This window comes from Bactrocera oleae, chromosome 4, assembly GCF_042242935.1.
Source record: "Bactrocera oleae isolate idBacOlea1 chromosome 4, idBacOlea1, whole genome shotgun sequence".
Classification (NCBI taxonomy): domain Eukaryota; kingdom Metazoa; phylum Arthropoda; class Insecta; order Diptera; family Tephritidae; genus Bactrocera; species Bactrocera oleae.
Genome location: NC_091538.1, coordinates 55,960,302 through 55,986,210, shown reverse-complemented (window position 1 = coordinate 55,986,210; position 25,909 = coordinate 55,960,302). Strand labels below are relative to the sequence as shown.

At 31.0% G+C, this 25,909-nt stretch overlaps 1 protein-coding gene across 9 annotated transcripts in view; it reads left to right on the top strand.

The window, feature by feature from the left end:
• Positions 1–25,002, top strand: part of LOC106620341 (semaphorin-2A) — a 152,339-nt gene extending 127,337 nt beyond the window's left edge. For all 9 annotated transcript variants that reach the window (XM_070107762.1, XM_070107761.1, XM_036363447.2 and 6 more), the window contains 9 exons: positions 1,593–1,730; positions 2,701–2,833; positions 6,927–7,283; positions 9,676–9,904; positions 18,285–18,621; positions 19,094–19,257; positions 19,413–19,565; positions 19,663–19,771; positions 21,909–25,002. In XM_070107762.1, the coding sequence (XP_069963863.1) occupies positions 1,593–1,730; positions 2,701–2,833; positions 6,927–7,283; positions 9,676–9,904; positions 18,285–18,621; positions 19,094–19,257; positions 19,413–19,565; positions 19,663–19,771; positions 21,909–21,977 (1,689 nt within the window). In that variant the 3' untranslated portion in view covers positions 21,978–25,002. The remainder of the gene's footprint in view (positions 1–1,592; positions 1,731–2,700; positions 2,834–6,926; positions 7,284–9,675; positions 9,905–18,284; positions 18,622–19,093; positions 19,258–19,412; positions 19,566–19,662; positions 19,772–21,908) is intronic.
• The last annotated feature ends 907 nt before the right edge of the window (positions 25,003–25,909 follow it).

Sequence of the window (25,909 nt, the reverse complement as noted above, 5' to 3'; positions counted from 1 at the left end):
AATCTAAACTGTCAAGTAAAACCAAGCTATTTTAGTAGCTAATTAGGTAGTAGTGCAGCAATCCTGTGCTCGATTAGCGCTGGACTCGCTATTCGGTAGCATCTATATAATATTGCTATCCCGTTATGCTTTTTGTAGACAGCTATTCAAGGTTTGGTGTATGTTGCGTTCGAAGTATTTTGTGTCTGGTTTGTCATAGAGCTGGGCATACACAGAGAAAGTGGAAAACAGTTTTATGATTCCTTTGTGGCTTGCAGCATCATTTTTAGCGCATGTTCCCCGAAAGACCAATGCTTGTTATAGTGGCAGTAAGTCAGTAACTACTATTACTGGATCTATTTAATAAGTCTTTAGTTTTGGTTTTGTTATACTTGTCCTATATCTGTTTCGTTATCTTGCAGTTCCTGATTGATTTTCATCTACTCTGAGCTTTTGGTTCAAAATTAATATACAACTCTCTATTGATTATTCCCAGCGGGCATGGCAGTAACTTTGCCTCAGATTCGTCTAAACAGGCTTTTAGCTGGGTCAACTCGGCTGCTTTTTTGTGGTCGAAAATCTTTTTTTTTGACCGAGAACCCTAATTATGTACAAGTGGATTTGACCTGCCAGTGAGCTTAAAGCCTTCCTGCAATTAAAGATTATGTTGGAATTAATCCGTGGTGTCCACAAGTACAGCAACGCCGCTAGGTTATTCGTGTATACGGTTGCTTTCTGTATCCTCCCGTATTTAGTTAATAAAACTCCACAGGCCCTCTCAATACCTAGTACTTCCGCTTGGAAGATGTTGGCTGAGTTTGGTAGCCAGATGGAGAGAGATGACAGTCGCACCAATATACTTCACAGTCCATTTTGGAGACGTCGATATAGATAGAGGTGCTATCATCCTCCCTAACTTCACCTCTTAACCATTCACGTCTAGAGAGTATACTCATTTGAACGTGACTATTGAAATCTAACCTTGTGAGGATATAGTCTGATTTACTTAAGTTTGCCAGGTTCAGGATGGCGTTATGTTCCAACCTTCTAATTCCTTTATTCTTACAGCAGACCTTGCTGCTACTTGTAGCTTATTAATGGCATAAGTCGGGCATATTTGGCTGCAGGTCCCAGTTCCTGTTAAGTATTCTTTTGCAGGTGTAAACAACCATATAGACTTTACTTATTCAATGTCAGGAGTTTGCATTCAAACGCAAGATCGGTCTTTGACACCGATTCCTGGAAACATGTTGCCGACCTTCTACAATTTATAAAGTTCATCGTTTCAACCGAAGAAATACACATAATTATTCGCTTAGATTCCAAGGTCTCTCAAATAAAAAATTTCAAAGTACACCAAAAGTATAACAGTAAAAATCGATAGCCTCCGTAAGAGAGAGTACCTAATAAACTCCAAAACATTCACATCTCACTCAACATAATGTGCGAAGCTTGAAATTCGAATTAAGTTTCATAGAAGAGATAAATTTACACGAGTTAAATATTTTAAGTGCTAAAATGGTAGAATTATATAATTCAGCCACTGATTTTAAAATATTAAAAGTTTTTAAAAATTTTATATACTTCAAATTGAATATTCATAATCATTTCAGTCCAATCTCACCCATTTGCCTCGCTCGGAATATGTGATTGGCGTTGGTCAGGGTATCGCAAAATGTCCCTACGATCCGCTAGATAATTCAACTGCCATTTATGTTGAAGAAGGCAATCCTGGTGATTTACCCGGTTTGGTAAGTAATGATTTCATTGCTTTTAAAATTTAATAGTTTTTATTGTGTACTGTTAGTTCAAAAATTTATAATAATTTATTTTTAAAAAAAATTAATATTTACATTACATTTGTAACTTTAAGTCATACATCATTGAAAGTAATTTTCTGTAAACTGTATTTACTTATAAATGTATTTGTGATGTATTTAAAATAAAGCTAGCAAATGTACACTGTCGTACATATATGTATACACTAGCGCGTCCATTATTTCCCAAACTGACTTTTTTCTTTTGCAAACGTCCCCTGAAGTTTCAAGTTTTGCTTTGCAAAAAAATATCCAATGTAAACAAGGTGTTTATTTCAACTTGAACCGTGCCTAAATCACATTACTTTTTCCATATATTTTATATGGGATTTTTCTGATCTTTTGAAATAAATTTCTTATCTCTAAAGCAAATAAATCTACGACTTTGATAAAGTGATATTCTAATGTAAACTGTTCCGCTCCACAAATACGGATAACGATTCTTTTCCATAAAAAGATTCTTTTAAAAGTTATACGCAGTTAAAGTTATACATCAAATGTACAGTAGTGATATAGTACACCATGTCGTATGAGCAACACAGTATATACAAATCACTTGTATGAATGCTCAGGTCATTTGATGTATAACTTTAACAGCTTATATTTTTGAAGGAATATTTTTATTAAAAAACCATCAAGACTTTTTTTAAAAACGGAAATTTTTGAGTAAAAATATCCCTCTTTCAAAGTTGTACTTGTACTTGGCTTATTGCAAAAACTGAAAGATCAGCTGGCATTTGCTTAAAAAAATTCAATTTAGGAAAAAACGCCCACACTAATATACATATGTACATATAATTGCTACAAGTATTTACTTTCAATTCAGCTTAAATGTTGCATGCTACTTTTGTTCGCATTAATCATTCATAGGCTGCTATTGCATAATTCTCTCTCTATATTACAGTACTCAGGCACCAATGCAGAATTCACAAAAGCAGACACTGTGATCTTTCGAACGGATTTATATAATACGACAGCAAAGCGATTGGAATATAAGTTTAAGCGCACACTTAAATATGATTCCAAATGGTTGGACAGTGAGTACAAATAATTTTTATAATAAAAAAAATTATTAATTCATAACATAAAATTTTAAGTAAAAATCATAAAATCAGAAATAGTAAAATTTGTTTTTTGTACACTAAAAAGTCAACAAAGCATTTGAAGACTTTTGTAGCGATATTATGTTTATTACTAGTTACAAAACTAGTCGAAAAACTTTGTCTCACATGCAATAAGTATTGAATTTGAAAAACCAAAAAAACTTCCAAAAGGAACAAAATTACCAGAAATTGTATATATTTCGTCTTAATACCACACGAACACTGCAGCAAAAGAAAATTCAATTTCGTCATCAGGAAAAACTTTGCAGACATTATCGCAACATTCGACACTTTGCCTCAAATCGGCTTAAAAAAGAAAAGATATTAAATTTGCATAACGAATTTCGAAGAATATGATGAGCAAAAAAAGCCAACCAAAGCATAGGAGAATTGAAATGCTTTGCAATTTAAAGATTTATACAATTTTCTTTTAAAAAATTCAAGCCAAACCAAACCAAGATATCCACAAATTTATCCTACAAAATTAGTTTTATATGAAATTTTCATTTCCACAGAAATGCATATATCCACAGAAATGAAACATTGAAAATTATTAAATTTTTATATCTACAACGGAAATTCAGATTCCGAAGAAAATCGAATAAGGTTTTTTTTTTTGGATTTTTTCGACGATAATTGAATTTAACGGAATAGGAGAGCATGTGGAATATGAACAAAGCAAATTCATAAAACGAAATAAAACACGCACTCGTAGTTGTGCAAAAATAGATATAGTGTAATTCAATATTATTCCTACAGTTGTGTGGAAAATCGTAGAATTGTACGAAATTAAAATATTTTTAGCTTGCTTAACTTGCATGCGTTCGTAGAAATGCAGCAATAAGAGTTTGATAAAAGCTCGATTTTCTCCAAGATCCCCCAATTTTAAAAATTAAGCTGAATTTATCGAATTATTCGAAAGTCTAATTTTACAACAATTTGTAAGTTTAAAATGCTAGGCCAATGCATGACTAGACCTCTTTCACTTCATAAGGAAGTAAGTTCAGGATATGTAAAGGCCTAAGAACTACCTCTCTTATTGGCGTTAAAAGTTCTTCTTCTGAATGTTGTAAAAATTTGCCAACATGCTTAATTAAAATTATGGGGAAATTAATAGTAAAATGAAAAACCCATATCGTATGTTAATTAGGAATTTTTCGTATACCATATTTAATCCTATGTTGTCGGAAGTCTGTGCGATCAGGAAAGTGGCCGGGATAGCTAACAATAAGTTAAAAGATCAATATATATTAGATCTTTATATAGATGTCGTCTTAGATATTAGAATATAAGTTGACGCTTTTGCATTATATTTGTACCCTGAACATGGTATATAAAGTTTTGTCTGTATTTACGCAAATTAGTCTCTCCGTTTTTGAGCTATTGGTAAAAAATCTGGTAAACCTCCATTTCTCTCCAAGAAGCTAATGATTTGTCGGAACCGTCAATATCGGACTAGTATAGCATATAGCTGCCAGACAAACTGAATGATCAAACTCAAGTCCTTGTATGAAAAACTTAATTATTTTTCAAGACATTTTCACGAAATTTACCATAGATTATTTTATAATTCAACGGTACAGTGTACGAACAAATTGGATCGCGATTGCATATAGCTGCCATATAAACTGACAATATTTTGACAGCAAATATGTATATCAAATGGTCCTGGCACCGACATATCTATCGAATCACATATGTCATATTTTTACACGTAATAGAAATATTTTTTTACACGCAGTTGACTACAGTTACTCAACTTACAGACTAATGAAAAGTTTACAACATTTCAGATTCAATGACGTTAATTAGACATATGTTTCCAGTGCACTAAAAAAAAATAATAATAATCAAATATTATTTTCATACTGACATTTGCTACTAATCTGATTTACAGTTACAAATTTAACATATTTCACTATACTTTCAAATTAGGAAAATTTCACGTCAACAGAGTTGAACAGAATGACAGCAATATAACAAATTCATAATTTTATTAAACAGATAACATTATATAGACAATTAAAATTGACATGTATAGGTATTGACATAAAATCATGTTTATTTGCCATTTAGGGTAGGCGTTTAGGTTTGGCGTACGGAGTTTGTCATACTTTAATTCGTTTGTGGCGCAGCCTGAACCACTATTAAACAAAGTTTCATTGAAAGTTTGCTGTTCAATAACAAATTATAGCTTCATTAAAAACTTACTTAATAGCACCATGAATGTATAACTTCCGCTTCAGCTATGCTTAGATATGCAGCTCACCAACCGATAAATATTACATAACCAAAATATTAACACTTAAAAAAGTTTACATACATAACAAGGCCGTCAATGCGAAATGTGGCGTCTGAACTAAAAAAAAAGAACCCCGAATACGAAAGCATCAATTTTATTGTATTAAATCACAATTTTCATAACACCAAGGAAACAGGCAAGATACCTAGTGCATATCCTTGAAGCAAACAACCGTGCAGCGCTAAACTACGGTGGAGCCTGCTGGTTACACACGAACAGAAACGATAGCCAGATTCTACAGACTACAACTTCTCTCGCTCACTTCTCTTTCTTCTCATAGTTGCTTTGCGCTTTACTTGCTTGTTTATTTAAGTGTTTTTTTTTTGTTTGTAGGAACTGTGTTGTAGGCGCTTGTGTACGCGCATAGTTGGAGGTACTCTAAAGCTGCTAATACAATTAAAGTCTTTTCAGTTCAGCTTGAAAATTAATTAAAACTTGTATTGCAGCAGATTAAAATGAAAGACGTGAGGTATACGAATATTTTTAAACAAAAGCAGAGCGTAAAGAGCAGAGGGTTAAGACCTGAGTGCCTTATGCCTAAACACTATACTTCAAAAGAAAAGCATTATTGGGCTTTGGTTTATGAAAAGTGAATGGTCACAATCTTATTAGTTTCACGTTGAATGGCGTTTAAGTAAATTTTGTTAGCAATTATGTAGATAAATAGTGAGATTTAAAAGCGATAGTCAAAGAAAGCTCATTTGAAAGCAATTGAACGGCAGAATTTATTTACAGTTATTTCGCAGTAACAAGATAATAACCTTTTTGTGGGATGAAGATAAAGGCGTTTAAGTGGATGTTGAAAATTTTCAATATAGTTGAGAAGTATCAGAGATGGTATCGTTGGAAGAAATTAAAAGCAAAACTTTAGAAATTAATAGGGTTAACTTTCTAATATTTCAAAATGAACCTAATTGAATTCGAGGCATGATATACAGGGTAGTCTATTATGGAGTGATATAAAGTGGAATAAAGAGTTTCACATAGATTTCGGAGTAGTGCTAAAGCAACCCCAAAAAACGGATAAAAAAATTTGCTCGTTCCTCTCACAGACAGTAACAGGACCTGGCAACTTCTTTAGACCATTTTTCTCCAAAAACAATACTGTCGGGGACCTTTTATCACTGGAGGGCACTAAAGAATTTACATAAACGTTGGAAATCTGGTCCATTGCCAAAACAGTCTGGTCTAAGTAAAAGAAATAGACCCGGATTTTTCTCCGTCCAAAGGTTTCAACTCGGTAGCACTCTTTAAACATTTTTGGAAAATATTTTCTGACAAAACAACAATAATAACTGAATATTTGGATTTCGATTCACCACCAATTACTGCATGCCATACCGTAAAGCGTGCTTACGGGCACTCAGTGGTGATTAGAAGCTGTATCCGAACTCTGTTCTAAGGTCATTTGACATATATCAAAAGGCAAATTCAGACGAGATCTCTATTAAAACAGAGAAATCGACCAAAGAAGATAAAAAAATTAACGGAATAAAAAAGTCTAAAGTAATGCCGTTCCCTCGACAAAGGATTGTATACAGAAAATTTTTTTTAGGTTTATGAGTCACCTTGTACATATGTACATATATTTAGTAACATAAAAAAGTCAATGTAAAATTTAGAAAAATTAAATAATTATTTTAAAAATTATAGTATTATCTATCATTAAAAAACTTTTTTTTTATCTACTACTAACCGTTACCAACGCTATTTTTTCACCCGCAGAACCAAACTTCGTCGGCTCCTTTGACATTGGCGAGTATGTGTATTTCTTCTTCCGCGAAACTGCTGTCGAATATATCAATTGCGGTAAGGCCGTGTACTCACGTATCGCACGCGTTTGCAAAAAGGACATTGGTGGTAAAAATCTGCTCGCACACAATTGGGCCACCTATTTGAAGGCGCGTTTGAATTGCAGCATCTCCGGCGAATTTCCATTCTATTTCAATGAAATCCAATCTGTATATCAGCTGCCAACGGATAAGACACGTTTCTATGCGACATTCACGACCAGCACAAATGGCTTAATCGGCTCGGCGGTGTGCAGTTTTCACATCAACGAGGTGCAAGCCGCTTTCAACGGTGAGTAGTGGGTAAAAGAGAGTGTATTAAAAGAGATTAAATGAAATTGCAGGTTTAGGGGTGCGTGAAAATGCATGGGATTAGCTGTGTACTTCATATGAGTGGCTTAAGAGTCTTATGATTTAATTGATATTTGCTTTTAATTAATATTTTATTTTTTTGTTTGTAGAGATTTGAAGCAATTTATGACTAAAGAACGTGTTCTAATTGAAAATATATTTTTACTCACTTGTTTATATGTATATTCTCTTAACATTGATTATTATTTTTTCATATATATACTTGTATGTATGTATTATATATATTTCTGTATTTTTATTTTCTGAATTTTAAAAGTACATGCAAAGCACTGAAAATATTCGCTTTTGTGTGCAATTTTTGCATAAAATATTCAGATTTAATTTGAACAAGATAGTACAAGGTACAAAGGTTTTGTTTGCAATGCTTGTAGTTCATATTCAAAATGTGTATATATGTATGTTTGTAAATCTTATTCGACATAGTTTTGAACTCTCGTTCCCTTTGTGCCAGCAGCTCACTAAGTTGTTCTAAAAATGTTGTAACTTTGCGCTCCATGAGACTGAACTATCAAGGAAATTATTTACTGAAACCAAGTATTGTATATGTAATGATATGTATCACATACCTCAATCAAAATAAGCAAAAGAACGAAGATACTGGTAAATCGTATTAGAAAATCCATTTTGATAGATTATGAATATCCTGTTGAAGCGGTTAAGCTTCTCAAATGCTGTGGAAGTTGATATACATACGTTGAACTCTTCACATATGACTAAGTATATATGTATGTCCGTAGATATACCACAAAACACACTATTTTATCGAAGTGAATTTGAGGAGACGCGCATTAACCGTTTTGTGAACTACAACTTTGCTTGCTTCCCTTTGCGGTTGCTAGAATACAGAGAAGTGCTGTTTAATGTTCGTTAGCGGTTGATCCGCTTGTATGCATATAATATTAAATTTTTCTAGAAGATTCGAGGCCATTGATTGAATTATTAAATTATGATAGAAAAAATAATAAAAATAATTTATTTCAATCATTATTTTATTTTATTTAAATTTTAATATTAATTTTAATTTTAATTTTAATTATTATTATAATAAATGAATATTTAATATTAATTTCAATTGTAATTTTAATTTTATGATGATTTCTAATGAAATTACTAATTTAATTTGATTAACTTTAATTTATTTTGATTTTAATTTCAATTTCAACTTTCATTTTAATATTAATTTCAATTTTAATACTAATATTAATTTTAATTATTATTATAATTAACTTAATTTTAATATTAATTTCAATTTTAAATTTTATTTTAATATTAATTTTTATTTTAATTATCATATAATTAAATAATTTTAATATTAATTTCAAATTCAATTTTAATTATTATTAATTTAATTTAAATATTAAATTCAATTTTAATAATAATTAATTATAATATAAATTTTAATTTTAATTTTGATATTAATTTTAATATTAATTTGAAATTCAATTTTAATTTTAATTAATATTAATTTAATTTAAATATTAATTTCAATTTTAATTTTAATTTTTATTAATTTAATTTAAACATTAATTTCACTTTTAATTTAATTTATGATTATAATTCAATTAATTTTAATATAAATTTTCATTTTAATTTTGATATATATTTTAATATTAATTTCAATTTTAATACTAATATTAATTTTAATTATTATTAATTATTAATTTTGATATTAATTTCAGTTTTAATTTTAATTTTAATATTAATTTTTATTTTAATTATCATTATTATAATTAAATAATTTTAGTATTAATTTCAAATTCAATTTTAATTATTATTAATTTAATTTAAATATTAAATTCAATTTTAATAATATTTAATTATAATATAAATTTTAATTTTAATTTTAATTTTGATATTAATTTTAATATTAATTTTAAATTCAATTTTAATTTCAATTAATATTAATTTAATTTAAATATTAATTTCAATTTTAATTATTATTAATTTAATTTAAATATTAATTTCATTTTTAATTTTTATTTTAATATTAATTTTAATTTAATTTATGATTATAATTAAATTAATTTTAATATAAATTTTCATTTTAATTTTAATTTTGATATAAATTTTAATATTAATTTCAATTTTAATTTTATTATTATTTAAATTTTAATTTTAATTTTATGATGATTTACAACGAAATTAATCTATTTTGATAATTATTTTATTTTATTTCATTTAATTTTGATTTTGATTTTGATTTTAATTTTAATTTTAATAACTTTAACTTTAACTTTAACCACCATTTTTTGTCAGACTGTTCTCTCTAAAATTTCATGTTATTAATTTCTCTTCTTCTCTCACCTTTCCAGGCAAATTCAAAGAACAATCTTCATCCAATTCAGCTTGGCTGCCAGTTCTAAATTCACGTGTACCCGAACCACGGCCCGGCACCTGTGTCAACGACACCTCAAATCTCCCCGACACTGTATTGTACTTTATACGCTCGCATCCGCTTATGGATAAAGCTGTGAATCATGAACACAACAATCCAGTCTATTATAAACGAGATTTGGTATTCACTAAACTTGTTGTTGACAAGTAAGTTCACTTTGTTTATTTATTTCCGAGAAGTGGTATACAAATTATTATATGCATATGTATTGGGTATATAAGTTTGTGCGAACATTTAGTTTAAAATGCATTGTTAGCTAGTTATATCCATTATCCCATTTCTAACCAATTGCAACTTCTTTACTTATACATGCACCAGACCGTGTGTGTTTATTAAGTGCCATGTTTGCATGAAACTGGAATGTGGGTCCTGTGTGATCCACCTAGGAGCTAGTTTTTCAATTATATCCGGCTTTGAGTGCGATTGCTTGTCAGTGTGGTTTTGACTCGCTTAGCTGGCATTATTTTGGCAGGAAGTAAATTTAGAGAGTTTCCAAACAATTCAATTAAAAAATATTGGTGAAAACATAAGCATACCTGTGCATATATATATAATATAAACATCTATATACTTTTATATGTACATTATTCAAAAAATGCGCTCAAAATGCTCGTAAAGTATTCTACATAATATAATATATAAATATCTATCAATTGCTGTCAACAATGCAATACAATTACTTTCCACTGCTAATAGTATTTTATTAAATATTCAGAAAATAGTAATATAATTTAGATTACAATTGTTTACACATTTTTGTACATATAAATGCACATGTATGTATTCTACATCACATATATATATATAATATTATATTATAGTTAAATTACTCTCATTACTCTCATTAATCTCCAAAGTACGATTGCAAATTTGTGACGTATTTACAAGTACGTGTTACGACCAATAATTACCTGTAATTACAATTTCAATTAACAACAAATATTTTGAAAAAAAATGCCATTAATCTGAGTTCTATTGGTATTTGAGTGGTGTGAGAAATTCACTCATTAAATATTTATATTGGTACTTATTTATTTATACCCTTCGAAGATAATTAAAATATTGTTAGTTTTCGGAATATATTGAAAGTCACCACACCAAGTCAGACATGCTTAACAAGTTATGAACCGATTTTTGAAAATTTTAGAATAGTGAAAGCTGCAGTCAGCCAGAACTTTAACCGATACTCCGGACTTCCGATTAACTAGTATGGATTATTGTCGTTTCGCTGTTGTAAAACATTTTTCTCATAAGAATTTATCAAATATTTATAAAGAAGAGTTTCAGAAAATTTAGAGTATTACTAATTTAGGTTTACCATATCTTAAAACAGAAATATTAATCTTAGTCCTAAAAAATTTCCCATAGTAATATTTTACCTGAAATTTCAAAAATGTACCCGACACTGCTGAAGTCTTGAAAACGTTGCCTACATTTACGCGCGCACATTATTATTGTTAATGTTTGCTCTGTTTCTATAATGTAGTAACAAATAGATACCCTCTGTGATACAAATATCTCAACGCTTTCTTCTAGACAGCTTTTGCTGTTCAAATGAGATACCCATGATCTTCATTGCGGTATAAGCCTCTAAATTAAATTTAACCTAACCTACCCTCGAAAATATTTACTAGATACCATGGAGGTATTTCCAATGAAATGAATTTAGCTTTTATGAGACTTGTATTGATTTGCTTATAACTGTATCAGAAAAATGTTTAATTAATTTTTAAGTGAAATGTTTTTTTACTTACGAACACGTTAGTTATTAACTGTTATTACCTTATGATTGATCAACAGCTGAAATCATTTTTCCCTCATCCGTCGACATTATTTTTTACAGTAATTACATTTCCGCCTCACCACTAACAATTTTTCAATTTCGCCTTAGCCACAGACTCATTTACATAAATGCAATGTGTTTCAAATGCCTCATCAAATTATTTTTTAATTAAATTTTAGCTCATTTAAGTGCAAATATGGTAAGGGACACATGGTGTCACATTTTGTCCAACAGTTTTTATACGTAGTGCCATGAAACTTTTTTTTATAGTCTTATATATGTATTATATATATATCTACATACCTGAGTTTAATTTTAATATGCCGCATTGCTGCAAATTAATTTTTAATGTGATTCAAATATAGAACATATTTTTAATTGTATGTGTGTATACATATGTAAGCATATTTATATTTGTATGCATTTGTGGGAGAGTTGTTTTCAGTAAGTTTCACTGAGGCATGTGTGCCTGCATTTAAACAGTGATAGACAATGGTGATTTTGCTTGATTTCACTTTTTGTTCGATTGTTTGAACGCACGCTGAATACTTTGACAATTTATGCAAATATTTGTGGCAAGCGGAATAAATAAAGCCAGAAAAGGCAGAATTAATATCCAAATGCAATTAAATTTTACTTACACTATAGTTGACAGTTGAAGCGAGAGCATGCAATTTACTCAATCAACAGAAATTCAATCAAAATAATATTGCCAATTTTATAAGCACTTGACAAAAAAACAGCAACAACAATAACAAAATAAAATTGAAGCAACGTTTACGGTTATAAGGGTAACAGTATAACATTTTATTGCCTATCTCGCTGAAATTTTACTTAAAGTGTTAATTAAAAAAAAATTTGGCAAGTTCATAGAAATTACAAAAATTTCGGTTTATTAGTTCGAAACGTTTATATATTTAGCTTAATCTGGATTATGGGCTCATAAGGTATAAACCACGAAAAGTTCCGGCATGCAAATCATACCACAGATTTATTTGGATGCAAAGATTCCTTGAGAGTTTCTTCAGCATTATTTTCACCCCAGTACTGTAATTGTGCCAAATCAGAAAAAAGTGATCAGTATATACAGCCCAGAATAAAAGTTTAGAAAAGAAATTTTCACTATATTTTACGTTTTATCGTAATCACGCGTCGAATACGATGAATAGAATGAGCATTCAGGTCTTTTGGTACGAGTCCCAAAACATTAAGCAAAATGGTTGAGTCGACCCATAAGAGATGTTGAGATCCTCTGCTATCTCTCTGATGCCAACACGACGATTTTAAAGCACAGCTTCTTTAATTTTTTCAAGACCTTCACCGAATGCTTTGTGCCTTTCAAATACTTATGTACGCTATAAAGCTGATTCCCCAAAACACTTCTTCAAACTTTTCAGCAACTTTTTAGATGTAATTCCATTGAAAAAACAAAACTTCGAGCAAACTCGTTGTAAAATTTTTTCACACGAACATTTTTCCACATAAATAAGGTTGTACCAATCTAGGAAATAATTTTTTATCAATTCTGTTTGGGCGCGCAGTTTGTAGGGACCTGTCTAGAGCAAATTTATTCTTTACTCTATATTAATTGGCTTGCTATACTTCCCGAAAAATTCTACATTTCCAAAAACACCTAATATAAACGTATATGGTAGGATAACATATATTAATCCTGCTTTACACACATTCACCATAAATGTATTTGATTTTTTCAATTCCGGAAAAAGCGAATCATTGTTTTTTAAAGGGAATCATTGTTTTTTAACTGCAAAGTCTATAGTCTTTGAATAACCTACAGTGGGTTTCTGACATAAAAAAAGTGAAACTAAAATATACAGATCAACTGCGCTATTATTAAATGGAAAACCAAAGCTAAAAGAAGTCCAAAAATATTAAAAGCTACTAATAATTTTCAATATTAAAAATTTTATGAATAGAGCAATTTTCATCCCAAAACTGGTTCTCTCTGATATTGTATTTAGGCGGCAATTTCGCAGAGAATATTTATATTTTTAAATTTGTGAAACATATCTTTACTTACGCGAGAAAGTTCATAGTATGCCTATGTTCCTATATTTTAATGAAAAAAGTTTAGTCGTATTAAAAAAATATATAAATCAGTCACAGGTATAATTCACTAAAGTAGAGCCGTGATCCGTATAGATTGCGACTCCCAGAAAACGGTGATCATCTCCTTTTTGGCCAATGGGACGGTCGCCGCCTTCTTCTGTGCAGTCTAAAGTTCACTGTTACGTCAGTTTCTTAGTGTCTGGTATGTATTAGTAGTTACATAATTCATCGACAGTAACGCCAAGGCAACAACGACAAGTGTAAACGTGGTCACAAACTGCTATGAAGTGGTGTAACGGTTGTATTTATTATCCGAAATGAGCCAACGTGGCATCTATCGCGCTGACGGCTTTCTCATATCCCATAACTCATGCAATTTACAACCCACACAGTTTTTTGAAATGCCTTTTGTCTCTTGCTCATTCAAAAGGCAGTCAATCAATACGTGGTTGTGGACTTTTTTCACATTATCATTTTTAGGTAACCTGGGTTTAGCTCTGCAAAAACAAACGACGACATTGTAACTCATTTGAAACCAATTTTTAACAGTCGTGATCGAGTAAGAAGAGTCTCCGTATAGTAGAAAGTATCTCCGCATCCAATATATTACTTTCTCTTGATTCTCACTTCCAAATATTAAAATCGAATAGATTATATCGGCAGGTTGGGCTAAGTTATTATTGAGCCGCACTTGTATAGTTCTCTCAGTTAAACTGCTTGTGATGTTTCGTTCTTAGGATTATAAGTATAATATATTTCTCACCAAATTTCTAAAAGGGTTCTCATAACTGCTGTACAACAAATGCAGGTACAGAGTATAATTGTATCTGCGGCGCCATCTATCGGATTTTATTTTATAGTTAACTTATCATCTTGTTACATATCTACAATTAGTTCAATTTTTTTCCAATTCTCAATTTTCTCCGCATCAATTTATTTTACTATATTGACGTATTGTTACTGCTTTTGCCTACAGTTTCCAAAAACTCGATTTATTGTCCTCCGAAACACTGTCTTCCAGCCGGCCAGCTATTCATCGCAAATCTGACCGCACTATCGCATTTATAACGACCGCGAAGCGTGTAATAAAACGAGCTGCCACATTGAATTTACCATAAATAATTAAGAGCTGAAGTGCACAGCCGGCGTCCAAAAGCTGCCTCAAATGGCCACACTTAAGCCATCACACACAGCGCTCTGGCGATCTTGATGCGCTCCGGTAAACTTTGCGCCACTTCTTTCTTGTTCACGTGCCGCGAAGTGCTCAGCTTTCCACGACAGCCACGCATATTACAATGATTGTGGCATCAGTGGCGGCAATTATACATATTACAATGCTAGCGGCGGATACATCTAGGGATTTTCATTTTTCATCTCACTGCCACATCGCCTTTGCTATCAGCCATCTTGTGGTATATGTATATAAACAAGCTTGTACATATATACACACATACATATAAGTTTTAATAATTCTTCGGCCATTCGCCACTTGTACACTTAATGCCTTTGAGCGCCTGTAAGTAGGCAACAGCAATAAATGCAACGCGCTGCAGCTAAATTTTCGCTGCTTGATTTTTGCTCGCTACCAGGACGCTTAAATTGCACACTCACTCATACTCGTCTTAATGAAATTGCGAGCGAAATGCGCAGCTTTATGTGATTCATTTTAATTTTTACCTTGAACTGTTTGTGTGTTGTTCTTTTCGGCTGCATATAATTTCGTGCATTATACGCTCTTCGCGGCGCACAATAAAATTGATATCACCTTTGTTATTAAATATGCACACTTAATTCTTGCTCAACCGCCATACTAGTGACATGGTTTGCTAGCCTCATTGCTGTTGTTGCGGCTTAATTATTTTATGCGCTGTGCATTTTTGATTTCACATCAAGAAAATTTAAAACGCACACAATGGCTATGGCTGCCGCCCAATGCGCAGGTGTATCTTAATGGCGTGGCAAGCTCTCCTTCAATGCGCTGCCACTGCCGCTTGGCTGCAGCAAACTCACTCACATTGTAATGACCAAGCGCACGTGTTGCACGCATCATATTAATATCCATTTTTAATGATTTATTAATGCCTTTATTTATATGCACAACCACTTAAACGCACAATACAAGCATCAACTTTTGTGTGTATTTTTTGCCGTTGAAACGCTTCAGTCATCATCAAAATAATCCCGATCAGATAACAAGGATTTCATTGATTTCAGCAACCGAATGAAAAAAAGGATAAAATATGAAATCCTTTCTTTATCGTTTGCGTAAGTACTCAGATCAGCGAATTTAATTGATTTCTTATTGAGATTCACAATTTTTCGGTTATTGAACGAGCGCAATACAGTGCACAGATGTGGTAGAAAAGGATTAAGGATAAGTTAAATTCGAGTGGAATCACAAAAAAAAATCGTCATATAAAAATTTAATTGGAGATATTGCTTTATACAAGAATGTATTTATCTTACCATATTCATCGTACTTAAGTACATACGTTCCTCGAATAAATTTATCATTGTATCTCATTTTTGAATACGTCTGTTGTGCATTGTAATTCTCAATTGACTACCTTAACGCCCCAAGTTCAGTTATTATTGGCGCCATTTTGAAATAAATATGAAATTAATTTTAAGAAATAAATTTTTAATTAAATTAAATAGCGATTTCTAGCGCTTTTTTTTTGGTAAAACTGAAAATTATAGAAAAAAAATTTGTTTTTAACATTTCTTTAAACGTAAAACATACAGCTAATAAAAATATTATATTGTATAAAACTGTCTAGCAGGTTAGGATCGCAAAATTTTTTGCAAAAATATTCTTTAATAAGACATAAAAGGAGAAAATCCTTGACTCACAGAAAATGAATACAGAAACTTTTTTTTATACTATTGTTTTGGTCCTGTCTGTCTATCTGTATATACGCGATAACTCAGTTTTTGAGATATTCATCTCCTCAAGGAGTTGCCCATCGCCGCTATCGGAGCACTATAGCATATAGCCGCCATATAAATTGAACTATTAGAATTATGTCCTTGTACGGACAATTTTTTTATTTGAAAAGATATAGGTATTCACGAAATTTGGCATAGATTATTACACTAAACTAGACGCTACAATCTCAGAGCAAATTATTCAGATCGGACACCTATAGCATATAGCTTCCATACAACAGACCGATTAAACTCAAGTCATTATATGGAAGACCTTTTTATTTGACCAGATGTCTTCACAAAATTTTACATGGATTGTTATCCAAGGCATCTACTACAATCGCCGTTCAGATCGAATAACTATAGCATACCGATCACAATCCAAATTAAGATATTTGTATACCCTTTTGTGTAATAAAAAATGCACTTGAGAAGAATATTACAACTTCGGTGCAGCCGACGTTAACTTTTTTCTTGTTTTTTTTATAAATTTCAATTACAGATCATTTTCTTTTCAATTTTTTCTGCTGTCTTCAATTCTGAAAATGTTAGTGAGTAGTGAAACTATACCAGTTCGTCAAACAGCTTCTTTAACTCCACTTTTCGCTAATTTACACTTTATCGCATATGCTATTGTTAAGCGCTTCTTTTTTGGTGAATAAATACTTTTCGGTTCCAAAAGATATTATTAGTAATGATTAGGGAAGTAGTGATAGCTATACTCCAACTACTCGCTGCGACAAAATGGGTCGAGAAAACTACAAGTATAGGATATTAAAATTAAAAATATGTTAAAAAAAAGATTCATCAACATAGTTACTTATATACACATAATTTTATATTAGAAAAATCATTGAGCTAAATTTCAAAATATCGATAATGGACTAAATTATTACAGATATCGTAAGCAACTTTCCATACAATACTTTTCTTATCGATCACTTGTTTCATACAAGAGAAACATCATTTGGGAAGAGTGTCAATATTTCTTTTATATAAATATTTTCAAATTTATTCACTTAGAATATGTAAGTTGCCTTTTATAATTCAAGATAACAAGACAACTGTTGCAATCTCACAACTCATAACTTTAACGTAAAGTTTGACATTTTTGAAGTTATGCATACTCAGCACGTTTTGTCATACGAGCGCTATAAGTGTTATTTACAGTAATTCAAAATATTAATCTTGACCAAAAAATGGAATTAAATCGCGAACATTTCCGCGCGATAATTTTTTACAACTATCGACGTGAATTAACTCAGCATATGTACATAGAGCTTACTTGTAATCGAGAATATTTTGAAATACAATTAAGCTATTTTCATTGATTAATATTTGTTGTTTTTCTCTTATCTCGCAACATAAAAGGCAACCCTTAAAATCTTGTCTTATCTTAATCTTAAATCGAAAAATGTAATAGACACATTTTCTTCTTATTTTCTTTTCAAAATTAATTTTAACCCAAACCCAAAAATAATGAGAATACTAATATTCAATGAAAACAGATAATTAGAGGTAAATTTTATCAAAAATAAACAACAAAAATTAACTGCTCGACTCCATAACGTTCCATATTAATTAATTTTTCCATAAAATTTGACTAAATTTTTTCCATAGCACGGAACATTTCATATATGACCAAAAGGAAATCAGATCTCTGTAGATACTTTTTGGAATTAAATACAAAATCTCAATATTGTAACACAGTGTTATTATGAACTCTTTTTCTCTTTTTTCCACAGAATTCGCATAGACATACTCAACCAAGAGTATACCGTCTACTATGTGGGCACCAATTTGGGACGTATCTATAAAATCGTACAGTACTATCGTAACGGTGAATCGCTGTCGAAATTGCTTGACATCTTCGATGTGGCACCAAAAGAAGCGATACAGATGATGGGTCTCAGTCAGGCACGTAAATCGCTCTATGTTGCCACAGATCATCGCATCAAGCAAATCGATTTGGCGATGTGCAATCGACGTTATGACAATTGCTTCCGTTGTGTGCGTGATCCCTATTGCGGCTGGGACAAGGAGGCGAATACCTGCCGCCCATATGAATTGGATTTGTTGCAGGTGAGCAGCAAGCAAACATGCATACAAGTTTTCCGGGTGTGTGTGTGCATTTGAAAATTGCTTGTGACAACAACTCAATGTACAAGTAAATGCGACGGGCGCACGCGTAAATCAACGTTGTTGATGCAGAGCAACCGGTTGTTAGACAAACCAACATTCAGCGTGGTGCGGAAACCTGTAAACAGTTATTGAGACATTGAGCTATGCGCACAGACATTGAGTTAGACATGCAGACAGACAAATGGCAAAATGATAGACAAGCGTCGATTGGCTTGGAAGCAGTTACACGTTTCGTGTTGCCTTGTTTGTGTGTGTCTACGCTGCATGCGGCAGCAATTTTCCAGCACAACACCTGCAATGCTGCGTTGCATGCAAATTTCGTCGATATCCTTTTATGATTTCCTGTATTATATACAAACAGAGTTATATACATATACATATATAAGCTATATTTTCCTTTCGCTCTTTGCAGGATGTTGCCAACGAAACCAGTGATATTTGCGACTCCAGCGTGTTGAAGAAGAAAATCGTCGTCACCTATGGGCAGAGCGTGCATTTGGGTTGTTTCGTTAAAATACCAGAAGTGCTGAAGAACGAGCAAGTTACCTGGTATCATCACTCAAAGGATAAGGGACGGTAAGACACCAGTTTTCTTCTTATTTTTCTTGCATTTTTTTTCTGCTTTTACTATGTTAAAAAAGCAATTTTCTATTGTGAATCACTATTTTCGCTTTCTTCACACACATTTTTGGTTATTTTTATTTTTCTTTTTTTTTTTTGCTTTCTCACAGCTACGAAATCAAGTACAGTCCCACCAAGTATATTGAGACCACTGAGCGCGGTTTGGTTGTCGTATCGGTGAATGAAGCGGATGGCGGTCGCTATGATTGCCATTTGGGCGGCTCCTTATTGTGCAGCTACAACATCACCGTCGATGCACACAGGTGAATAAAATTACATATATTATCCGTTATGTTGTAAATAATATAATTTTCCTGCGAAAATATTCTAAAACTCACTTTGTATTTATACAACTTTCAGATGCACTCCGCCGAACAAAAGCAACGATTATCAGAAAATCTACTCGGACTGGTGTCACGAATTTGAAAAATACAAAACCGCTATGAAATCGTGGGAAAAGAAACAGGCGGTAAGTTTATATACTAATATGCGTGTGCGTAATAATTTGATATTCGCGTAGCTTTATAAATATTTAGACATTTCGGACAGGCGGTCATTTAGGCAATTATTGAGTAAGGTACGTTGATAGAAATGAAATCAATTATTTACACTGGGAAAAATGTTTAGTAACACTTTCATGATTTCCTTCAAAACAATATATATACGTATACAATATATAGTATATACCTGAAGTAATATAATATTTTATGCTCAAATTAGTTGAGGCCATTAAGTCCTTAATTGACTAGTTCTGGCTCAATATGGAATAACTACTAGTGTTGTTAAGCTAATTCATTGCAGTTCAAATATTTTCCTAAAATTGTATAACAATTAGCAATACCATGTAAAAATAGGTGAATTAGTTAAAACAATAAAGACTCAATTAATGTCGTTTTGGATAATAATTATTAAGCAGATTTTGTTTAAAATCAAATATATCACTGAAATTGGATAGCAATTAATAATACCATGTTCAAGCAGTTGAATAAGCTGAGGCAATTATGGCATTAATTAACTCGGATTGGTTAAGTAAAGAAAACCTTAAGCTTTTACAAAGCAGATTTCAGTTAAGATCAAGAACATACATATCCTTGAAATATAATATATATTTGATAAAAACTGTTTAAATAGATGAATTAGCTGAGGCAATCAAGAACTTAATTATTTCATTTTGGTTAAGTATAGAAAGTGCTATGAGTTATTATACATATTTTATTTAAAATCAAATATACTCTTTAAATTGAATAACAATTAGCATTATCATGTTCAAACAGATAATTTAGAAGACGCAATTAAGATCTTAGTTGTTTCGTTTTGCTTAAGTATGGAAAGCCTCGATTAGATATCTCTCTATTAGTAATATTATATTATGCTGAAACAAGCGAATCAATTGAGGCAAATAAGATACAAATTGAATTGTTGTTTGAGTGTATTCAAAATGCACTCATTTTTATAGAGAAATATTTCTATGTGGAATAAATGGAAAGCAACCCAACTTTAAATAACGTTAGTATTGAACTTATCTGGTCGATAATGTCGAGTTTTAACGGTAATGGGAATGAGAAAGAAGCCAAAATAATCCGACAAATATTAAGAATAAAAGGAAACTGAAAATACTGATATAGACATGATTATTGTTTTAACTTTATCTTTCTTTGATTATGGAGTCTCCAAGATTTTGCAAAATAGATAGATGGATTACCTGTGTTGTTCTCAATTTCAAATAATTTTCACCTATCTTTTTCAAGTGTACTTCCATTTTGCATGTCACTACTCCCAGCAATACGTGGAAGAATAATTCAGCAATTATTTTAAAAATGGAACGCTTAAACACTTTCCTCACCACACTTATACTGACATCTTCAACTCCGCCTCTTGCAACTGGGAAAATTGCTGCACGCTTGGCCAGGTGTTGTCGCAACACCCGTCAACGACATCACCATAGCACTGTAAATTGGTGAAGGTGTGTCTGTGATGGCCACAATTGCTACTTTGCCACTTAAACTTGTGCGGATTTTATCGCGAATGTTTCATAAATATTATATAAGACTTTTAATGGCATACCATAAATGCCACACATTTTGTGAGGTACACCCTCTCTATGTATGTGTAATTGTAGACGAACGCTTGTGGGTCAATATGTCAAATACACGTCAAAGTCTTAAATATTTAATACAGGCTGATGTAAATACATAATTGTAACTCTATAGTTATTGTAATTGTAACTCTATAGTTATTAAGTGGCTTTTAAATACTCAAGCTGTAGAATAATTGTTGGGAGTGTTATCTAGTAGATAGTGAGTCGGGGCTTTAGCACTAGAAATATGAAAATTTATAGTCACAACTAGTTTTTCTATAGTTCTTGAACATAAAAGCTGCCAAATAATCTTAAGAATCTCTAGAAAAATAATAAATTTCTTCACGTACAGTTATGTTTTAATAACTTGTACCCACCGTGTTGCAACGCAAAGAACGTTGAAACCTAGGAATCTTAAATATAGTCAAGAACTTGACCATATGCTAAATATTTTAACAATATTATACATTACTTATTCATATACTCTAATATATCATATACCTTATGTTCTCTCTCTTCCTTCTCTCAGCAATGTTCATCACGCCAGAACTTCAGCAATCAGCATCCCAATGAAGTTTTTCGTAAAAACAATGTCTGATATCAAGAAAATCAACTACAACTAACGTCCATAAAACTGCATCTATAAGAGGTAAAGATTGATCGGGAACAACTAATGACAACCAAATGAGGAGTTGGAGAACTGAGGGGTTTAAATTGAGAGGTTGCGAGATTAAGTGGCGGCTGGTTATATAGGTATAACGGGAGGAGCTTTCATATGTGTCTAATCTTACAAAAGCTTGATAACGGTGTGGAAGTTAAAAGTTGAGAACTAAATATGGAACTTAAGGGCGGCACATCGATATTACATTAGATACATACTTGTAGCTCAGCATTCAAGCGTTCATGAAAAATTTAAAATTTAATTAATGACATAAGCAACAGTTATAAAATAAATTTTGACAAGCGTAAACAAAACTGAATACACTCAAGCAATCGCATTATAGCTAAAAAAAATAACATAAAATAATAAGGTAAAATTTACTGAAAAAATAATACTGTAAGATATTTAAATTTAATAATAAAAACTTAAAATTAACAAAACAAAAACATATTACAAACACAAAAACAACACAAGCATAAAGCAAGCAAAGCTAAAATCTACAAAACCAACGAAAGTTCCCGCATTGAAACATGGTTGAAAACACCCTTTAAAACGAAAAATTAAAAATAATTATTAATAATTAAAAATAAAAAATAGCACAGGATTACAAGCATAAAGGCGATCCATAAATGCGCAATGCAAAATAAAGATGAAACAATTACACAAATAAGAAAAAATAAAAATGCAATTAAAATACACTCATGCATGCATAGACAAGCAATACAACAACAAACAGCAAATAAAACAGTTAAACAAAGAAAAAACTTGAAACACATTACAACAACAACAAAAGCACAAACATATGTATTATTAGTAAAACATAATAAATACAAAAGCAACGCGGCTTAATTTTTTCGCAATAAATAGGCGTTAAATACATAGGCTACTAAATATTGACAGTAAAAACAATAATTATACACAAATTAAATCATGAAGAAAGCGGGGAAAAAAAGGCAAGCGCAAACACGTACAGCTGGCAACAATTCCGATTCAATAAAAGGCAATAAATTTTTTTGAAGAGACCGAAAACAATTGGCGCTGAACTGATAGCATTAAGTTTCCATTTTTTACAAGCTCATAATTTTACAATAGCAACAACAAAAACTACAAGCAAATCCCGCAGTTGATAAAAAGTTTAAAAGCAAGTTTTCAAGTACATATAGAGGTATAAGCAAGAGCATAGCGGTATAATAATGTAAGTAGAACCATGGTACTACAACATTTTGGTATTTGAGAGTAGATTCAGCTTTTTTGAAAATGTTTCTAATATAGTATTGAACTTATTCGCAACTTTCAGCAATTTTCGTATTTTAAAAAATAGTTTTATATTCTAAAGTTACATTTTTGTAAATTTTTACTTACATTTTTATTCTCAATTCGGACTACAACTGAGCTTTTTCTATAAAAGCTCAAAAATTTAGAATATTCATATTTCATTGGGCTGGTGCAAATAGTAGCACCTGTAGATTTTAAGAGCCTCAAAATTTGGGAGCTTATAGCTTAGGTAAGCACTCGGCAAGAACCCTGCTTGTTATTTGATATACATGTGTGTATGATACAAGTAGCAGAGTTTGTGACTTTATGATCTTTGAAAGCTTTTGCTCAAAATTGTGAACTTAAAGCTCTGGTCAACACGCGACAAGAGCGCTACTTGTTATTTACATATATATATACTCATATATCAATGTATAAAAAAGTTGATGAAACTGACGGTGTTTGCTCCAAATTTTTGACAATCATCAAACAATTTAACACAACATTTTGAGCTTGCATACATTTTTTAAGATTTGAGCTCAGGCATGAAAAAATATAATCTATAAACTTGCCGTAGTATTGTCATTACCTTCCTGTTCATCAATATATGTTTACATGTATAGGAATTGTGAAAGATAGCATTTAACATTTTTGCTTAGAAAAAACCCAAACTTTGAAAAAAAATTATTCTTGGCAGGTTGATGCTTTCTATGCTTTAAAAAAAAAGGCCGAAAGCTCCGAATAAACTATTCTACGGTTGAGGTTTTCTAACGAAAATTTGTTTTATCAAAATAATCCATAAAAGCTCTCTTTAGAGCTTAAAGCTTAACGAATTAACTATTCTAAGTACGTAGGGGAAATTCATAATGCGGTTTCTAAATAAATTGTGGGCAAAAATAATCTCCCTAGAGCTTTAAGCTTAACACAGTTCTTGATAAAATCAAATTGTTATTTAATATGAAAACTATATTTTATTCGAATATTATTTACAACTACACAAACATTCTCCTTGTCGAAATATGATTCAAATGTTTATGTTAAAGAGCTCTTAGACTTTATTTACTAAATGATTTGTTCATTTTCTACTGCTGTTTATTGAACAGTAAAATATTTGTTGATATGGAAGAGCTTTTAGGTATCCTTTACTAAACGCTTTGTACAACCACTTTGCTATACGTATATTGAACACGGGAGCACTAAAAACTCTGAAAATAAAAAATATGTTCAAAGTTTAGTACAAAAAATTCAAACTTTCTAAACTCTAAATTTCTATAACGAAATATATGTATAACTCTTTTCACAAGATTTCTATTAAATTCACTCATACCCTCATAAACGCGCCTCTTTAAAAGCTCTATCGCTAACTCAAGTTCATAACTAAAACTCACAACTGTACTCTTCAGCCCGTTTGCATTGCCTATAAATAAATATTTTCTTTTCAATGAATTAGTATTAAACAAACTCGAATAAATATATGTGTAGACGAAATTATAAGAAAGAAATTACGCATATTAAAATGAAAATCGACAAGCAATGTGATGTTAAGTTTGAATGCATTTAACTATTATTGAACGAAAATCAACTATAACTATGAGCAATTTCGCTTGAGACCTAATAAGTATTTGCTACAAAAACAAAACAAAAAAAAAACTAATGGAAATTCAACCAATGCACCTTAAGTTACTCTAGCATATTTTTAATCTCAAAATACATACTTTAAATATATAAAATAATCTAACAAAAGTAAAGGAAAAGTAGAAAAATGAGCAAAAGCAACAGCAGTCCATAGCTTTTAAGTCTACGTGCGTTTGAGTATTTAATTGGAATGTTCAACAGCAAAAAAAAAAGAAGCAATTAATCCTTTTTGTAGTTTTCAATAATTTTTCATAAATCATGAAAAGCATTTTCAGTTTTGCATAATAAATATTTAACAAATCAATAAATACTTGAAAGCGTATTGCCTTTCTTGAAATACGACAAATTGCAATAAAAAATTCCTAGCGATGCATTTATTTTTTACTAAAAAAAATAATTTTTACTAAAATATTGCAAAATCTAAATATCATAAAATCATTTTAGCAAAACTGCTTTTCGCTTAATCAGACAATTCTTAACTTGGTTTGACACCATTAGTACTTATCGTAAATGTTTGTTGCATTTTAATCACATAAAATATTATGTAAGCAAATACCAATCTAAAAGTTTTACATACATATCTGTTCGTACATTTGTGTGTGCATTTCTGTAGTTAAGTTAAATTTTTGATAGTACATTGTAATTTAAAGATAAACAAAGCAAAACAAAAAATAATAATAATTTTAATGTGCATTTTTCTCTTATTTTCATAATTTTTTTTTTAAACTAGTACTTAAGTGCTTAAACGTAAGAAAGATTATTAATGAAATAAACATATTATTAAAAAAAAAAAACAAAAATTTGAAAATGTTTTCAGTATAATTAAATTTTTTGAAGTTTTTAAGTATTACAAATATTTACAAAGAATTAGTTAATAAATAATTTTCTCTTAATCGAGTGTGGAGTAACTTTGAGTGCTCATAAAAAAATCCCTCTGTTTAACAAAATCGAGAAACTCTCAGGTTAGGTTCAGTTAGGTT